The 19388-nt window shown below is 51.9% G+C and overlaps 1 protein-coding gene and 1 long non-coding RNA gene across 4 annotated transcripts in view; one reads left to right on the forward strand and one right to left on the reverse strand.

Moving 5' to 3' along the window:
- Nucleotides 1–6350, reverse strand: part of KIRREL3 (kirre like nephrin family adhesion molecule 3) — a 369112-nt gene extending 362762 nt beyond the window's left edge. The window contains exon 1 of one of the 3 annotated variants that reach the window (XM_039721998.1): nt 6098–6350. In XM_039721998.1, coding sequence (XP_039577932.1) covers nt 6098–6158 — 61 coding nt within the window. In that variant the 5' untranslated portion in view covers nt 6159–6350. The remainder of the gene's footprint in view (nt 1–6097) is intronic. The other 2 variants (XM_039722000.1, XM_039722001.1) reach the window with 2 other exon arrangements.
- An 808-nt stretch (nt 6351–7158) lies between these two features.
- LOC120508494 lies at nt 7159–11356 on the forward strand. Its single transcript, XR_005628995.1, has 3 exons — nt 7159–7347; nt 8301–8383; nt 10980–11356. It is a non-coding gene; the product is annotated as an uncharacterized LOC120508494 (long non-coding RNA).
- Nucleotides 11357–19388: the final 8032 nt, after the last annotated feature.

The raw sequence follows: 19388 nt of genomic DNA on the forward strand, positions 1-19388 counted from the left end.
TCACCCGTAATTAGCAGGGCTCCTCTCGCCTGCAGTGTGTCTCCTGCTGGGCAGAGCTCCTCAGAAAAAAACACATTATCGCACATTTTCTCGGTTTCTATTTCCCCTCCCACAACGTTGGGGTTGCTCACCCAGAAGGCTCCTGAAACGTTCAGGAGGTGCCGCTGCATCCTCCCAGAGCCGGCCCAGCCAGGCAGGGCATTCACCACTGCCTTTGCCTCATATTGAGCATGACAACCCCAGACCCAGAACATAAATCCAGCAGCCCTTAGGAGGTGAATTAGCCACCACACGACCACACACATGTGAAACCTGCGAGGCAATTCCACCCAACCCAAAGTAATTGGAAACAAAAGACAGCATCTATTATGCGAGTAGAAAATCTGACCGTGCCTGCATCAATGGTTAATGAGCAGCAGTTATGGCAAAGCCCTCAAAAACCAATTACATCCTGCTCCACCCCAAATGCAGCAGACCAAAAGCTGCTGTAGCTTTTGTTGCGAGTGGGGGCGTTGAATGAACACATTAAGACAAGATCTTATCCCCAAGTTAGCATCTGAATTTAACAATGCGAGTGTTCCACCTCCCACTTCTCCAGCATGTGACACTACCCGAGGCAGGACGCCCAGAGCCCATCGCTCACAGGCACTAAAAGCACATTTAGATTTTAAGCTGTTTAATGCAAGTCGGTAAAAGGAAGAGCCATATAACAGCCAAGTGACCTCCAGCTCCTTTGCTCCACTTTGGAGGCTGCTGCTGCCACCAGGGAAAGGCAAACACTTGAGTGTGGGTCTTGCCAGCGAGGCAATGAATAAACAGGCTGGGCTACACTCAAAGGGCATATTGAACCAGGACATCTGTTAGGCCACTGTTTCCAAGACCAAATCCCAGCATTTTCTCTGTCCTACCACAAGACACAATTCAGAAATGGATACTTTCCTCTTCCCCTTCCAGCAGTCTGGAGTACAGATGTGCCATGAAGTGAAGTGGAGGAATGGAAACCCACGAGACCCGAGCAGCACCAGGATCCTGCTGCTCAGCCTTTGCCTAGAAGACGAGCACAGGTTTTAAACTTTATTTCTTCCCAGCCAAGAAACCCTGCACATCTCCTGGCATGCTTGAAATGAGTGCTGGGTTCCCACATCCCTGCAAAAGCCAGGCCATGTGCCAGCCCTGAAGGCAGGGCAGACTGCCTCGAAAACTCACAGCTCCACCAAAGGCCTTAAATCTCAGCAAATAAGAGACTGATTTACAACCAATTTGTTTCACTACCTATTGATTTATAAAATAAGCTTGTACATGGTCACTGTGGCTCTGTCGCTCTCTTTGGCCAGAGGTGGCTCTCAATGAAGCCAAAGGAGAGACTTGTATTGCTCCTGAACAGAAGATAAATTAGGGCCTTCAGCAATTGTTGGTATAAATTTGCTGGGCATTAACAGTAAATAAATAAATAAATAGAAGCTGTTTAATCCTACTGGAAGGATTCTGGAAGTGATGTAAAGCCAATTCTCCAGCAGCATTTCCATAAAGCCCCCTGCACCCAGCGTGCTGAGGAGCTGAGAGCACTGTACAAACTCACAAAGCCGATCATTAAATCAGAGGTTTGGAGCAGCCACACTCTCCATCACAGGCTGCTCACAGGAAGAAAACAGTTTATTCAAAGCCCTTGATCCTCAGCCAACTCACAACCTAAGGGGCACATTGGCCTCTCCCCCCTTTATTTACAGCTACAAAAGAAAGAAGAGCACGGAGCTTTTTTATCCGAACATTTGCAGTCCAACTACAGAGTGGCTGGAGCCGGTGACACGCGGTGCTGGGAACCTGTCAGGGATTTCTAGGCACGTTCAGACTCCAGTTGGTGTCCCCTAAACCAACAGGAAAGCACAGAAATAATCGACATCAGCCCGAGATGTGCTGTGCATAAACTGCCTGGGCACCTCTGCTTAACCTTGGAAGGGGGAGGCTGGTGGGGATGTGGCATTAGTTCTGAAGAGGAACATCTGAGGAGGAACATCTGCCCAGCTCCCCTCCCTCTGGCACAGGACACCTGAGCAAAACCCCAGCTCCTCCCTCCTGTGCTTTTCTGAGTGCTGAAACCTTGCAAGAAAAGCTGATTTGAGCAAAGTCATCAGCGGTCCTCACGCGGCTCTCACTGCAGGAGGTGCAGATGGGAGATGGGAAACCTAAATTGTGTTAGAACAGGTGTTGGAGGAGGCAATTCTGCACCATTCCTTTGGGACAGCACAAACTGGACAACACCAGTTTTATCTTGAGGCTTATTTCCATTTCTTTCCCACACAGCCCAGTTGTGAATGCATTGCCCCTGCCAAGCCTGCACCTTTTCACCAGGAGCACCTCTCACAAAGCACTTTCCAAACCATCTGTGTCTTCTACTCAACCATTTCCAGTTCACAGAACCACAGAATATCCTGAGGTGTGACCTCTTGGGCTTCAGGAGCTCTTCCTCATCACTTTCAAAGCTCACTGGGTGCTTCCACTCCTTGTACTTCCCAAACAGCTCCCAGTGCTGACGCTCCCCTGCTGGGTTTAGGGAACAGCCCAACACACCCCCCTGGCAAAGCTGTCCTGCTCTCCATATCAGGAGGAATTAACATGGAAGAGGGAGCACAGATTTCCAGGCTTTTCATTGACAGACTCATGGCTGTCAGACACAGAAACCCCCCAAGTGCCCCAGCTCTGACACACACACTCCCAGCACCCCAAACCTTGTATTTTTTCCTCCCCATCACCCACTAACCACCCCCAAGATGTGAAAATCTTCATCTCTTGGTCCTAATCACTGTTGGTGGGTGGAATTGGCCTGGTTTCACTCATCAGCATAATTTCGCCCTTCTCCACCTGGGGGCTGCTGCTGAGCCAGTGGGAAGTTGAGCCACTGCTGCTGATAACGGGCCCCTCTGACAGAAGATTGTAAAGCATTTGCTTCCAGGGAGGAACCAAGTGAACTGTGAAGGAGAAAAACATACCCTGCAACACCCAGAGAACTCGGTATTCATCACCCCGAGGGAAAGCAAACATGCCTTTGGAAAGAGAGCCCCAGACAGGCAGAAATCTTCCTATCCAAGGTAAATTTAAGATGCTGCCAAATCCACCTAGTACAGGCCAGTGAGAGAAGGAGGAGGCTGTAGGTGCATCTTCAGTGGTGCTCTCCCCACAGCCCCACCTCCCACACTGAGACACCTTCCCCAGTTGTCTCCAGCCTCCCCCAGTTGTTTCCAGCCTCCCCCAGTTTGGCTGGCACTGCAGCAGGGGAGGAATGGGTGAGTTATTCCCCAGGCAGATTCATGGCAGCAGCAATTCCTTCCCACCAAGAGTACCACACATCCCCTCTCCACAGGAGGCCACTTGTGCTGGGACTTTCTCTCCTTCCCACCAAAGCCTGGAGGGGGTGGAAGAGTGAGTGGTACCAGGGCAAACCAGCCTGGAGCACTGACTTACCAAATCTCAGATAGAGCCAGCACAGGCTGCTTCAGACCATTTGCAAGGGGGAGAGACAGAGGATGCTCCAAGGAAGGCAATTTGTTCTGCCCAGGTCCCCTGGAGCAGTGAGCTGTGGGACAGAGCCTCCTCCTTCCCAGGCTGAGCCATGCCTGGGGTGCCCAGGTGCGGCACAGCCCCAGACAGGAAAAAAGCAGCTTCCTCCTCCTGCAAGCTCCATTGGAAGCCCAAATTCCAGCCTGCATGGGCTGCAGGAACAGCAAGATGCCAGGACATCACCAGGATGCCCATGAAATACAAACCCAAGGGCACAGGTGTACAAATCCCTTTTGAGGAGCTTTGGGATAAGGAGATTTTTTGTTAAGTATTGTCCAGACCAAAGATCCCAAGTGGGGTTTTCAGCACAGGTGATCCTTCCAGCCCTGCTGCCCTTGGCTCATGGGAATTTAATTATGACAAATCCCTTCAAGCCACTTTGGCAAGAAAACACAGACCTGCCTGCCCCTTGCCCACAAACAGGAGCTCCTGAAACTCCTGAAGGGCAGAGCCAAGTGATTTCAGTTGTCCCCTGAAGTGAGTTTTGGACAACCAGCACCTCCTGGGCAAAGCAGGGCTGCCCCATGGGTGCCCACACAGCATGCCATCCCCACACCTTAGGGACACCTTTGTCACGGGCAGCCAGTGCCACCACATCTGGATACACCACAGCGGCTGCTCGAGGGGAGGCAAACACAACACGTGCTGGAAAACCAGCTGCAGCACCTCCATCCAGGCCTTTCCTCCCCCTCAGCACCGTGTGGCTGCAGGAATCCTGTGCATTAAATCCTGTTAGGGATCCTCTGCACGGTTTCACCCCAATGGAAGAGCCACGGCGCTGCCGACAGCGCCTTTGTCGTACGCGGAGAGCGGCAACTCCACAGAAACGCTCCTGGCTCACCCTGTGGGAGAAAACAGCCCAGAAAACGCTCTGCAAGGCACTCTCTGTGCCTGCTAACCCGGCATGAATAAGCAGGTACCAGATGCACGATCCTGCAGGAGACAAACCAGCTGAGCTCAGGCAGCAGAGCCGAGGAGCCGCCGTGGCTTCCCAATGCCAGCGCTATTAAAAAGTGCATTAACCCACATTAAAATCATGGCTGCAAAAGGAAGGAGCGGGGGGAGAGCCCAACAAATCCCGGCTGGATCCCGCTCACAAACTTCTCCAGCCCCGCTAGCAAAGTGCCATTTGACCTGCAGGGACTGACAGGGTCCGTGCGAGCAGGGAGGGATGCGGGAAGGCCGGGAGCAGCTTCCAAATCGCGGCTGTGCCCGGCCCCGCTGCTGCCCTGCTGTACCAGGGAGAGTTCCGATTTGTTCAGCCAGAAACCCACACGGAGGACACAGTGGGTTTCTTTTGTGCAGCAGCAAAGGCAAATGCAAACACAGCTTTCTCCCCGAAGGAATATTAGCACAAGCAGAGAGCGAGGGGAAGAGAAAAGGGGAAGGGAGGACAGTGTAGGAGCCCAACATCATATCCGAGCCCAGAAAAAGAGGAGGGAAGGATAACCAGGAGCACAGACACCACAAACAAGGCATCCCTGCTCGGGGAATAGGGTGAAACCCAGCGTATGGTGGGGGATGTTCAGCACTAATATCTGGCTGAGCAAAAAACCAGCTGCCCGTGGAGAAGCACTACTCTCTCCAAAAGTTTTATCCTTCATTTAATCAACAGATGGACTAGCTGCGTGGGTTTGGGGTTTTTTTATCCCTTTTTTCTTTTTTTTCCCAAGCATCCCCAAGCCGTACCCTCACAAAAGCTGGCGTGGGGACCACGGCGGCGTGACACAGATGGGATTTGACACCGGCGTTGGGGGGGATGAGCAGCACAGAGGCGAAGCCGGGGTCTGCCTGCAGCTCAGCGTTCTCCACAGGTGACAGATAGTCCAGGGAGCAGGCACACAGCAGCATGCCAGATACAGCTTCCCAAAACGCACCCCCTTCCCAAATCCTTTTTTAATTTTTTTTTAAATTTATTTTTTGCGTGGGAACCAGGCAGGTTGTAAAGTTGCGGGGTGAATTCCTGCGGGTTCCCACGCTCCTGCCCGCGCAGTGGGGAGGTGGGATGGGGCGGTGACACCCCCGCGGGGTGCCCACCTGCCCCGGGCTGGCTGCATTGGAAGCAACTCTCCTTCCTCGTACCCTCCCCGGCACAAATCGCTCCCTAGCCCGGCTCCACAGCCGCAGGCTCCCGTCCCCGGGCTGGAGCCGCTGCCGCCAGCCCGAGCGGCTCCTCCGCTGCACCCAAACTGAGCATCCATCGCCCTCCTGCACCGGGGGAAGCACCGGGCGGCGATGGGGGCGAGGGGAGCGGGGGGGCGAGGGGGCTGTTACTCAGCCAAGCCGTGTTTACACACAAACACGATCCAATTTACCGAGCTGGAACAGAAAGCACTCATTTGCATACTAAAGATTTTTTTGCTTATTTTTAAAGGAAAGAACGGTAAGCCGCCTCGGCGGGGATGCAGGAGGGAAAAACTCTGCAATCCCCCCTCTCTCCCCCGCACCCTTCTCCCCTCGCAAAACCCGCACCCCACCCCGAGCCGGGGACCCCCACCCCGGCTCCTCCCGCCCGCCCCGCTCGCAAAGTGCGGGGTCCTACCGTGGCTGAGCAGGAGGCACCCGAGCAGGAGGAGGAGGAGGTCTGCCTGGAAAGCGCTCATTCCTCAGGGTGGGCTCGGGCGCGGGGCTCCGCTGCCGCTGCCGGCGGGGGCTTCAGGCCGCCGCCCGCCGGCTCCGCTCGCGCGGCTCCATCGCCGCCCCCCCAGCTCCTCCCCCGGCAGCGCTGCCTTCACTGGCGGAGCCTCGGCGGCGCAGCCCGGCTTTTGGAGCGGGGGGGGAAGGGGAGGGAGGCAAAGTGCCGGGGAAAGGGGGAGTAACTTGCGCGCAGCCGGCTGGGCGCGGGGAGGAACGTTCGCGCATCGCCCCCTCCCCAGAGCGCTGCGCGCCCAGGCGGGGGCGAGGGTGGGCTGGGGGCTGCTCCTGCCTCAGGTGTGCCGGAGGAGGGGATGCTCGCCCCCCTCCCGGGGCTGCCGCCGCCCCAGCGGGAGCGCGGACACCTGCACGGCTCTGCCCGGCTCTGAATTTGAGGTGGGGGGGGTCGGTGCCCATCAGTCACGGCACCCCGGGACCCCTCCTACAGTCCGTGCCTTCCCGGGGGGGCGCCTGGAAGGAGAGGGGGGCAGCCAGAGCCTCCCCCTGAAATAGAGGGGGGTACTCCTAAAATCCCGGGAAAAGAGAGAGCGACATAATGTGTGTATATTGTCCTCCCCTGGGAGATAAATTATATCCAACGACCTCCCGCAAGTCCAGAGGGAGCTGGAGATGAGGGGTGGGGAGTCCTCTGGAAGACCCCCAGAGCTGCACCCTCATTTCCTCCAGGAGGGGAGTAGTATCTCTTCACACCTCCCTAAAAACATACATTGGAGCTGGGAATGAAAAATAAAAATATACCTCCCCCCCAAAGTTTTGTTTGTAATGTTGGGACCCTGTGCAAGCCCTTCCCACTGTCATTTTGCAGGACTGGGGCAAGGGACAAAAGGGCCTTTTCTCTTCTTTAATCACTATTTTTATCCTTTTGGGGTAGCTTTTTTTGTTTGCTTGTTTTGGTTTTTTGGGTTTTTTTTTACCTTCTTTTATTTCATTTTCACCCACCAGGAGTTTGGGGGCAGAGCAGAGGTGCCCAAAAATCAAACCCAAACAATAAAATCATTGCTTACCACTACACTTTATATGCCTACTGATACCAGAGCCTCCCTCATCACCAGTCTGAGGGGCAAGTGAGGATGGCTGAGGCAATTATTAAACCAAAATGAGAAAGTAATTACAGCTGTGGACTCTAATTACTGCAAGGTGAGTTTGAAAAAAGGCTGCACACTTCTTCCTGCTGTTCTGGGGCTTCCTGCTTACCTTGGTGGGACCATGGCTAAACTGTGGTCAAACCGTAGCTACCAGCTGTGGGCTGGCTAAAAAAGGATAACTTTCAAAAATCCACTTGTGCTAACAAGCTAAACTGGTGCCAGGTGGTTAAACCTGGCTTAGGAGCAGCGTGGAGCTGAGTTTTATTGATTGAAACACAAGCACCGCACGCAGGCTCTGCTCTCAGCGCGGGGGGAGTCACCCTGCAAATAAAGAGCTTTTATTATTATTTTTAGCCTGCATCCCTAAGGAAATCAAGCTTATTTGGGTTTGTCCACGTGTGCTGGTTTGCCCATCCCTGCCTGCTCATGTTCATGGGAGGAAGAGGTGCAAAAGTGGGGCTGGCTGCTCAGAGCTGTCCTATTCCTGCATTTCTCCACTCTAAGGGACAGTGGCACTCCTGGAATGCATTTTCCACCAGGACATCACCTCCAGCCCTGGCAGGGATGCTGGCAGTGGCCACAGCCACAGTGGTGTCCCCATGCCTGGCAGGTTACAGGTGGTGCATTTTTTGGTGTATTTTTTTCTGGCGGCAGCCCTGATTTAAATGTGCGTGGAATAAATTGCTCAGTGCCTGATTTCAGTGGGAATTAGATTTCTAAATAATTCCAAGGCTCTCCCTGTTGTGTTTCAGTTTATTCTGCAAAATGTTGTTTGCTTGCAGACGAGGGGTACTAATGTATATTAAGGCTGCTACACAAGTCAGGCTTTCCTGTGAAGCTTCAAAACACCATTAACATTTGCATGGCAATTTCTTCTTTTCCTTTCACAAAAAATATTATTCCTTGCCTGCATCCAAAACAGCAGAATTTTTAACTTCCAGGAATCATGAATATTTTTCTCTTCTTTTTTTTTTTTTTTTAATCCTTCTTCTTTCTCCTTCCCAGTGAAAACATTTCAGCTGGAAAATTCTCATCATTGCAATACTGACCTTTGCAAAGGGCTTTAAATCCTTGAGTGGAAGTAGCAGGTAAGTGCGAAGTTTTATTAACTGATTACCTCTGTGGTTTCGACTACATTGGTAGTCAAATTTGATTTAGAGGACCAGGCATGTAAAAAAAAAATCAGCTTTCTGACATAATTTTGGCTTGCTGCAGCCTGAGCAGCGTCCTGCAAGATCAGCTCCCCTCCACCTGATTCAGGAGAGCAAATCGAGTGCAAACTGATTATTAGCTGCTCCTCTCGGATATCTCATTTAAATCTGCTCTGTGTTGTGGAAGGAAATGAATCATTCCAATTAAAAAGCTGAGAAAATCAGGGAGCTGGGGGGAGCAGCCTTTGGGGAGGAATATTAAGCTGGTGCTGGGTGGCTCTGCCCTGGTGCTGGGGCCAGGGTGCATTTGCAGCTGCAAACCCCACGTGGGGTCCCTTTGCACCCCCTGCTCCCAACCTGGGCGTGCTGGGGCTGTGTCCACATCTCCCCATGGAATCTGGGGTCACACACCTGCCCTGTGCAGTATCTAAAGGCAAAGGGCAATTCCAGAAGCTGGAAAGAGCAGATGTTCAACCTCTCCCTTCCTTCTGAACATCAGTGGAGGTAAAACAGGCAAATTCCTCTTCCTCTTTCCCCCCCCCGCCCTCTTTTTTTAATTTTTTTTTCTTTTTTTTATTCCACATTGACAAGTGTAATAGATATGAAACACCACAACAATGAAAGCCCAGACTTTCTCGTGCCTTTGCCTCTCTTACTTCCAGGCTATTTACTGAGAAGTATTTACTGTGAAGTGCAAGAAACAAAATGTTCTGAAAATGCTGCAGCAAAATGGAGGGGGGGGGGAAGAGAATAATATAAAACATGTAAGCAGCTTGATCAAAATGAAGCAATATTGACAGAAAATGGGGTTTTAAGCAGCAGGACAACAGCAACTCAGATGGATTTCATTCTTGTGGTATTACAACGCTAAGCCAAGCACCTGGAAGAGAGAGAGAGAGGAAAATAATCACGTTTCCCTGGTTTAGAAAATCTTTTCCTTGTCATTTAAAAATACACATGACAAGTGAAAGCTGTGCAGAGTCCTGCTGGAAAAACATGGAGCTGGGACTTGGAGGTTTTCCCTGCTCCTGCTTCAGAGCTTCCCCTGTGGCTTTAAGGAAACATATCCCTCGTGCCTCAGTTTCCCCTCTCCAGAGCACCACTCCCTTTTGTCACCTGCTTGCAGCACAAATGCTTCCAAGGTAGGCTGACTCCTGATTGGAAAGCAAAAAAAAATGGGATAAAGGAATGGAGGAAGGTACAGCTGTCCCTCCAAATGATAGGAGAGAGGCACAGCCCCTGTCCCACACTGCAGGACCTCGCTGCAGTTTTGGGGCTGAGAGGTTGTGAAGGTGCCAAGGATATTCTTGGGAATGGCAGACTGGGGTTTTGGGGGGATATTTGGGGCTGTGTTTTTCCTACCAGCAAACCAGGGACATCGGGGCAGGAGGCTGATCTCCCAGGAGCTCACCCCATTGCTGAGATGCTCTTGGAGAGGGCAGAAAACAGGGAGAAAAAAGAAAGCCTGCTATGCTTGGCCCCAGGTAGACACAGCTGCCACCGATTTTCCCTGCAAGAGTGAAGGCAGCTGCCTCCCCAAATTCCCCAGTTCTGCCGCCCCTCTGCCCAGGACATGAGAGGAGTTCGAGTGTTCCAGCTCTGGTGCTGCCTCGCTTTCCAGAGCAACCCCAGCCAAAAGTGCCAGTCCCTTTCCACATCTCCCACCGGATCCTCTTTGAAAACAACCCAGGGAAGGCCAGGGAAGCAGATCAGTGGGAGAGCCTGGGCTCTTTTCTCTCCTTGTCTCCTGTTGCTGCCGGCTGTGTGGAGAGCTGCCAAAGCCCCTCAGCCTGTGGCACTCGATAAAGCTCTTGTACAGCGGGTCTGGAGCAATGTGGGCAGCCATAGGCAGGGCCTGGGAACTGCCAGGGGAGGGGAGGGAGAAGCTTTGAGGGTTAAAAACAAGAAAGAAAAGAGCTCTGATGGCATTTTGGGTTTGGGTGGGGAGACCTTCCTAGGCCAGCCTGGCACCCCCTTTTTCTGAGGGGAGCCAGGGGAAGCGGCTGTGGGGAAGGCTGGAGCTGGGGGTCAGGAACAGGGATGGAATTGGGACCTCTCACTGCTGTGAGAGATGTCCTGGAGGCTTCCCCTGCTCTCCAGCCTGAGCCTGCCCCAGAGCAGCTCGGTGAACTCACAGGGCCTTGTCAGATCCCCCTGGAGCAAAGCTGGGTGCAGGCACAGACTGGGCACGAGGGGCTGGAGAGCAGCACAGGGGCTGCCCTGGATGATCATGTGGGTCCCTCCAGCTCAGGATATTCTGTGATCGGTGAATTGCTGTGCTTCCCACAGCCACCCTGCTCCTCTCACAGCCTCAGGCCATCCCAGCCAGCGCTGGGGACCCTGAGGGATCAAAGGCACAGAGGTGGCCAAACCCCATCACTGACACGGTTCTTGATAGGCCCTTCCTAACTTCAGCCAGATCAGTCCCCAGGCCATTCCCTGGAGGCTTTTTGGCTGCCTTTCATGCAGGTCTTTTAATGCAAAGTTATTTTAATGCTGTGCTTTGCATTCTGCTGCTTCCCCTCTCTGTCAGGGCCGCTGCCATGCAAGGTTAAAGCAGCCGAGCTGGACCTGCTGGGATGTTGTGCACGGATGGGCTGGGTGTGCTGCTGGAAACTGGGATTTATGGGGTTTCTCTGAGGAGTTGGTGGTGCAGAGGTGAACCTCAGGGTGAAGCTCCACAAGATATTTCCTTGGATAAGAGAGAATTGCCACCATGCAACCCCTCCTTGCTGTGAACACACACACGGAGCACCAGCCAGCCTTCGGAATTCCCAGCTCCTCTTTCACTGCCCAGATGTGTGTGGGGATTGTCTCAGTGTCCTGTTACAGGAGAACTGGGGCCAGGTTTCACCCTCCACCACCTGCCCCGAGGTGGCTGGTGATATTCAGATCTGGGCAGATTCTCCCAGTCCACTGGACAACTGCTGAAACTCTGGGTTAGGGTGCTGTTTGCATGTCTGAACATGGCAGACACTGGACTGCATTAGTGCTGGCTAAGAATTGCCATCTGATCCTGGCGTTTTCCGGGCCCCACGGAACTTTCCCAGCTCGGCAGGGACGCTGGAGGGAAGGCGAGAGCTCCGCAGCTCCTCCCGTGGCTGCAGGAGGGGAGCTGGCAGCAGGAAAATTTGATGGGAAGGATGTGCTGAGGCTGCTGGACACTGTCCTCATCACCAATTATGCCTTTCAATATAATTTTTGGCGATTTTTCATCTTCCAGATTCGCTGTGGAACCTGGCTTGGACTTTTTTTTTGCTGAGGAGATAAAAACCAGTGCATTAGAAAATAATGAATGAGCTGCAAAGGGTTAAAGGGAGAATTTGTATAAAAACAATGAATCCCATTTTTGCTTGATTGGCACTTTAATTAGGCCCATGTCCTTTTGCTGCCACTGCAATCAGATTGGAGGAGAATGGGAAGCTTCCACACCGTTCTATTTATCTCAAGATTACAAGATTTACATTTTTTTTCAATGCAAAGGGGAAAAAAAAAAAAAAAAAAAAAAAAAAAAAAAGAAAAAGAAAGGAAAAAAAACCCTGCTACTTTATAAACGTGGCAAGGGAATGATATTATTTAGGGCTCGGTGAAAGTGTGGCTTCCTGATTGCAGCAAGAATTAATCTTATTATGTTAACAAGGGATTGTTATGCTAAGGAGAAGAGGGAAGAAAAGTTCTGTCTCTCAAGTCTGCCAGAGACTGCGCAGGCTCCAGAGCCAGCCTTGAATTTAAGAGCTCCAGCGAAAAGAAGAAAGCCAAAAGTCCTTGTGTTTTTACAAGGCAATTTCCCTCGTTTTCCTCTCCCTGTTTTTAGGGGGAGGTTGTAACTCCGGCTCACAGCGCCCGGGAGTCTCCTGGGATAGGCTCCAGATCAGCTGGGCTGGTAAAGAATGGTTCAGGTGTGATCTGAACTCACACCACTGTACCTGAGCACAGCCTGGAATCCCAAACAAGATCAGCCCAGACATGGAAATGGGGCTGAGCAGGGTTTTACACCCACAACTCTGGGTGTAAAGCAACCAAGACCATAAAAAACAACTCTGAGCCCATCACAGCGGGGGAAAATGGGACCCTGGAGATTTCCAGTTCCTCACCTTTGTGGGAAATGTGTGTGTGGGAAAGAAGGGTCCCTTTATCCATTGAAAAATAGAAAAAAAATTTGTTCTGCACTACTTCTGGTGCTTTCAGGTGTAACCCTGACCCTTCTTCCCCATCTCCCAATCCTGAACCCCAACATCTGCAGTCCAGGGAATGAACATTCCCCAGCATGTGTTCACATCCTCCCCGAGCTGGTTGTGTTACAGGGAGATGAGCAAGATCCTGGAGTCAATATCAGCCCCCCTTTTTCCTCTCTTTTTTCCCAGGAAGCTTTCAGAGCCCGTGATAAGCATGAGCATCTCTGGAAGCAAAAGTTGGCTGCAAAATTCCAGCCTGTTCCTGGGCTTTGCTCAAATCGAGGCAAAGGCGTTTGTTGTGCACTGGAATGGTTTGTTCTTCGAGCAGAGATAGAAATGATGCTGTTTGATTGAGGTGGCTAATTACACAGCTTGGAAAGTAAATTACAGCTATCGAATACCCCAGTGAATATTCCCTTACAAATAGGCAGAGAAGAAAATGAAATTTTTTGGGTTTGCTGGCAATTTGGAAATAAAAACATTGTCTCTGGTGGCGAATGTAAAACCAATCCCTTTCAAATTCTTCTGCAATTGCTAAATTCAAATGATGCTTTGTTGCACACCAACCAGACAGTTCACCCTGATAGCTCTAAGCTACTTTTATTTTTTCTATTTTGAGGGTTTGTGTTTCTTTGTGACTTTTGGAAACCTTTGCCCTCTCTTTACCATCTAATCTTTTCAGTGAAAAATATTAATAGCAAGTTTAAAACCAGATAAAACTGCCCAAATGGAGTAAAAATCTTTGTCATACAGAGTAAATTGCTTGGCAGAAAAAGCTTAATAGGAAAAAACCCACCCTGAGCCATCCATCTTCTCAATTAGTAAATACACAAAAGTCTGAATTTCATTCCCACAGGCTGGGAAGATTTATAAACAAGGATTAAAGTGAAGGGGAATGTAGGGAAGAGCAGCAAATGCCTGGATCGAGGCTGGGGGCTGAGCTGATCCATCTCCATCTCATCTCTGTGCCTCCCTGCCTGGGTGAAATGGCTCTTTGGATGCTGTTTGCTTACTCAACTCCTCCCAGAAGTTGCTGTTGCTTGTTTTTCTGGGACCACACCCCAAACCAACCCTTTATTTCACCTGCAGCCACATGAGCTTGCATCTCCTCTTATATGTCAGCCTTCTGGGGCCAGGATGCCAAGTTCTGCTCCCCGAAAACCTCCCCTCTGCCTGTGCTTTTGGGCTGGAGGATGGGAACCCAAACTTCCCATGCCTTGATTTCCCCAGGAACACCACGGGTGCCTGGATGGGGCAGTTAGGGAATGTTTTCCAAGCCTTTTTGCTGCAGAGCTCCTGCAGCAATGACTCCAATCTCCCCTGCCGAGCCTTTAGCCTCTCTCCCTGGGTAATGAAAGCCAAGCAGCTCTCTGGGTGTCTCTGCGTGCCTGTAAATTCCTGGGGCCTATTAGGACCAAAAAAAAAAAGTCAATTTTCTTGTCTTATCCTCTTTCCTGGCCTTTAGGAACAGACCCAAAACCCGCAGCAATCTCCCTTTCCCAGCCACCTCGTTACCAACATCCTTGTGCATCCCAAGACTCGCTGGTGGTGTGGGCAAAGCAGCACTTCAGGCACACTTTGGCATCTCCTAATTTGCCCCATGCCACCCCTTTGTCCCCAGAGAGGAGGTGTTTTGTTGTGTGCAAGCAGCAGCCGAGGTGCTCAGGGGGGATTTGTTATCCCATCCCCGGGGGTACGATGAGGGCTGGGGGTGGATGTGTGGGATTTGCAGCCCCAGGGGGCCTGAGGGCCTTTGGGGGTCTGTATGGGAGGAGAAACAAGACAACAAACCACTGAGATGTGTGCCAAGGGAATCCCATCCAAGCCCTGATCCTGGAGTGGCAGCAGCTGAAACTCCCTTGGAATCTGGATGAGGGCAAACACCCTGTGGAAGGCGCTGCTGCTCGGTTTGCTGGGCCCAAATGCAAAATAAAGCTTCTGTTTCATCATCAGCCACAATAACTTGTGTTTCCTCTTTAATACTCAGCTGTTGGGGCTAAAAGTTTGGTCCTGATCATCCACAGCACATCCCTGGACATCAGAGCACCCCAGACCCACCAGCTCCTCTGCTGCAGCCACCCTGGGGATTGAATGGAAGGAAAAACTCTGAGTGCCCTCCATGCACAAAGAGCCACTAGCTGCACTTCCAGAGCCTGTTCCCAGACACAGACAGGCATGGCATATCCTGGAGGGGGAATTTTTCCCTGCTGCATGACAGGTTTTGTCCTAGCACGGGTCAGAGAAAGCCCAGCCTTGATGGGTTTCATCTAATTTCAATTACAGTCGTTAAAGCTTTTGCTCACATGAGCTGAGCCTGTCCAAGAGGCCTGGACTGACAGGCCATTAGGGAGAGGTTATTTATAGCAGGCCATGTTAATTTTACAGGATCACAGACCAGTGATTCAGTGCCTGGCGTGGCTGAGAGGAATCACTCACAGCAGCAAGTGGGAGCTGACATGGAAGCGCCTCCGCGCAGCCAGGAGCTGCCGGGTCAGAGCAGGCACAGTGCTGAGAGGGGTCACACCGAGGGGCTGGGGTGAGCCATGGGTTGGGGACCCACGTGGGGGATGCTGAATGATCAAATCATCCCTTTCAGGCCTAGTTTGGTGTGAATTGATGGGTTGAGACAGGGAGGAGGTGAAGGAAATCCAGGGAAATGGCTGATTTGAGATGCAGGGAGAGTGGACATGGTGCTGAATGATGCTGAAGGGAAGGGGCTCAATTCCTGCAGTACCCCCAGGTTTGTCCAGCCCTGATTTGGGAGCTGTAAAGAGCCCACAGTCTGGAACAGCTGCCTTTTCCTCCTCTCTGCTCCACAACATTTTCTGGAACCACCAGGATGCCCAGTTCTGCAAAAGGGCTTTGCTCAGCCTTTATCTGCCCCAGCAAAGGGCCTGGAGACACTGAATGAAACATGCTGGAGATGAGGGAGGAGGAGGAACAGACAAAAAATTATAAAACCTCCTGCATTGTATTGAATTCCCTTGAATTTTAAAGTGCTTCACGCTTGAAGCTTTCTGGGTGGAAGAATAGAAATGGAGAGAGGGAGAAAAGACAGGACAAAAAGAGCATTTCCCAGACATGGCAAAGGACAGCACGATTGCTCTGGCTCTGGGAGGGGCATGATCCAGATGGTGCTGGGGGACTTTTCCCAGAGGCCTGGAGCAGAGCCCTGCTGAGGACAGCAAGTCCAAGGCTGGCTCTGGGACTCTGAGGTCCTCTCTCCTTCTAACACCCACGGTAATCTCATGGTCATCCCAAAATGAGGGCCCAGCAGGGTTCTGGGGTGGCTGCAGGACAGGATGGTGGCAGGATGAGGGTGGCACGGGAATGCTGAGGACACAGCCATGGACAGATGGACCAGCTGTGGACAGAGGGACCAGCTGGCCACTGCTCTGCTCCCTGTGTCCCAATGAGCCCAGGAACACCTGGGAGAGGAGGGGTCATGTTCTAGTGTGGCTCTCCCAGGCCAGCCCCACTCTGCCACGGGGCTTTCTCCATGCCCACGAGTGATGGAGGCATCAGAGTGAAATTGTGGGGATTTTGGCCCAAAATCCTCATCATCACACCCTCCAGAGCCCACTAGAAAAGGGGGATTTTCTCCAGGAGAACTTTTCTGGAGATCTGGGCTGGCATTTTCCCTCCCAGGGGCAGAGAGGCTCCTCCTGCTCCTGCAGCCGGGCTGTGCTGAGCCACACACTGGCAAACAGCACAGACAAGCCAGTGCTGAGGGGAAGGACACTTTTCCTGTAATAAATATAATAAGGGACCATAACTGCCCTGGAAGGTGACCCCTGGAGTGCTCCAGGCCCCTGTCCCCGAGTCACCCACCCCATCTCTACTTGCAGACTCACATTTTCCTGCCAACCTCACCCTGTGGGTGATGTCGACCTCTGACAGAAGTGGGCACAACCCAATTAAACCCGACCACCTGCTCCCCTTCTCCTGCCCAGACAGGGCACCTCAGCCCTGCCTGCTTGTCTGCCCAGCTCCCTCATCACAACCCTCCTGCACATGGGGCTCCCCTTTTTTATGCACTCCTACAGCATCTCCTGCAGCCCTGACCTCTGCTGAGCCATGCAGGCCATGGAATAATCTGATAATCACAGCACTGACAGCAATAATCATCATAATAACCCTGGTCCTGGCCAGGGCACCTGTCACCTGGGCACGGAGTGGCACTGACAACCTGTTATTACACACCTACTGTAATTAGAGTGGTGCCAGGGCTGGGTGTGAGGAGGGGAGTGGGGGAAGCAGGAATACAAACCCAGCTCTCCCACGGGGAAGCTTTACAAGAGCAGCAAGGCAAGGGTTTAACTGCCAGCCCAAAGAGCCATCCCTGATAGAGGAGCAGACTGGTTTGGGCTGGTTTTCTCCTCACCCAGGTGTTGGGTGGCTGAACAGATTCCCCACATTTGCTGGGGTTTTGCTTCCAGAGGATGGAATTAGTGAGTGGAGATGGAAGAGGAGGGAATGTGTGACCCATTGCATCTGCCTGGTGCCATCTGGGAAGTTTTGCTGCCCAGGAGTTTGGGGTAAAATGCCTATTAGCAAATCCAAATTTACATTTGCAGATCTGCATTTGTATTTGTAAGTCACAGAATCCCAGAAAGGTTTGGGTTGGAAGGGACCTCAAAGCTCATCCCATTCCACGCCTGCCATGGCAGGGACACCTCCCACTGTCCCAGGCTGCGCCAAGCCCCTTTGGCCAACCTGGCCTTGGGCACTTCCAGGGATCCAGGGGCAGCCACAGCTGCTCTGGGCACCCTGTGCCAGGGCCTGCCCACCCTCCCAGGGAATAATTCCTCCCCAATATATTTTTCATCTAAATTCCTTGGAGAGACTGGCCCGTGGTGTTACACAGAGCGCTTCCCTTGGATAACACCAGCAGAACGCCCACATTCCCTGGAAACCCCAGCTCCCAGCCCTCCCTGTTGTTCCTGTCCCCTCCCTGGCACATTAAGCCACCGGAATAAACCCATTGCACGGGCCACTTCACCTCTTCCCCTCTACCTGCCAGGAATCCCAGCTCCTGCTCAGCCTTTGATGCCTTCCCTTCAGCTGCCGCGGAGCAGAAATGCTCGTATCAGCAAACAGATGGCGGCTGAGGCATGTAGCATAAAATATATTTATCAAGGCAAACAGCTGTAGCCCATTTCATTCTGAAGATTTCTATTAAAAGTTCTCTGGAGCTACAAGCTGCTCTGGCTCTGCAGCCGGAATAAAGCCGAGGGGACAAATGGCTTTTTGCAGAGCCTTTCTTTCCCCTTCCTTGGCTTTTTTTTCACTGCCTGAAGAAAGCCCAGCCCAGCTCTGCAGTTGTGGCACATTTGGGGGCATTTTTTAGATCACTGTGGTGCCCAGCCATGTGCTCAGGGTGGGGCAAATTATCCAGGAGCTCCAAGACTTGGGGCAACCCTGGGACATCCGATCTGCAGGGTGGATCCCCTTCACTTCCAGGGATGTCTCTGCCCAAGGCCAAGGCACCCTGAGCCTCAGTCTGGGATGGATGGCTTCCCATGACCCTTTGGTGACGTCTGGCTTGCTGTTTTCCTTGGTTTTACCCTGGAAAGGCTTTGCCACCACATTTACAGTGAGTGAGAATGGCTAAGCTTGGAGGAAATGCAAAGTTCTGCTCAAGAGTAAATGAATTTTCTTGGCAGACGTTCCTTGCACAGCGTTGGAAAATTCCCGGCTTTTGCCACGATTTTCATTGAAACGTTGACAAATATCACAAAATCCTCCATGCAAATGGGAATTTCCATATTTTGTATTAAATATACTCTCTCAGTGCTGCTGTAGTGACTCACAGAGAGCCTGCTCCTGTGTGGCCCCAGTTGGGCAAAGCCATCCCCAAAGGGGGACATGCCACCCTCTGAGGTCACCTGCCCAAGGGAATGTCCAAAGGTAGAAGATGTGACTTTGAGAGGAGATGGGCTGAACATGGAATGATCTAGAAAGGTAAAACCATGGAGCTGCCTCTGCTTCATCCGTATGGATGTGTCACCTCTTTACATCACCCACTGCTGTCCCAAATCCTCCTTTTCCCTGCATTTTTCTGCTCTTCCAAAATGATCCTCCCAAGCCAAAATCATAAACAACATTTTCTCCTCTTTCTTTTTTTTAAAAAAGCCTTTTTCTCTTGCTTTTCTGTCTTGCTTTTTGTTTTTTTTGGGTGAAAAATATTCCTGGCAGCCCCTCCTTTGTAACCGCCTGCCGCTTCCCCAGCCAACAGCAACGCATTTCATCCCAAATTCAGCTTTCTATTTTCAGGCGAGCGAGCAGTGGGATGAGGAGTTTGCCCTAAAAATGTGCTCAGAGGAGTCAGGCTGCCATATGTGCCTGGAGATGTTCCTCACCATCCCCCCGAGTGGGGAATCCTGGCAGGGGCTCTGGCCTTACCCAGGAGCAGGGATTTGGCCAGCTCCTTGAAAAGACAAGGTGGAAGAGGGTCAGTTGGATGGTGAGGCGGTTGCAGCTTGGGATCAAGACCCAAAAGAAGTGGGAGTTTATTCCAGCTCAGCTACTGGGTGTAATTCCCTCAATCTCTGTGCCTCAGTTTCCCCAGTGCTGTGCATTGCTCTGCAAATTCCACATAGGGAAATGAGCAGGGGAAAATGGCATGTGTGGTGTTAGGAACACGGATAAGACACCAGGAGTTTCTTGTTTCACTCTGGGGATGGAAAATGTGCCTCAATCCCAACACTAGCTCTACACCTCCTCTCCCTGGTCGCTTGGGATGCCCCTTGGACCAGCCTGTGTGG

Source organism: Passer montanus, unplaced genomic scaffold (assembly GCF_014805655.1).
Source record: "Passer montanus isolate IOZ18808 unplaced genomic scaffold, ASM1480565v1 scaffold47, whole genome shotgun sequence".
In the NCBI taxonomy this organism is placed as follows: domain Eukaryota; kingdom Metazoa; phylum Chordata; class Aves; order Passeriformes; family Passeridae; genus Passer; species Passer montanus.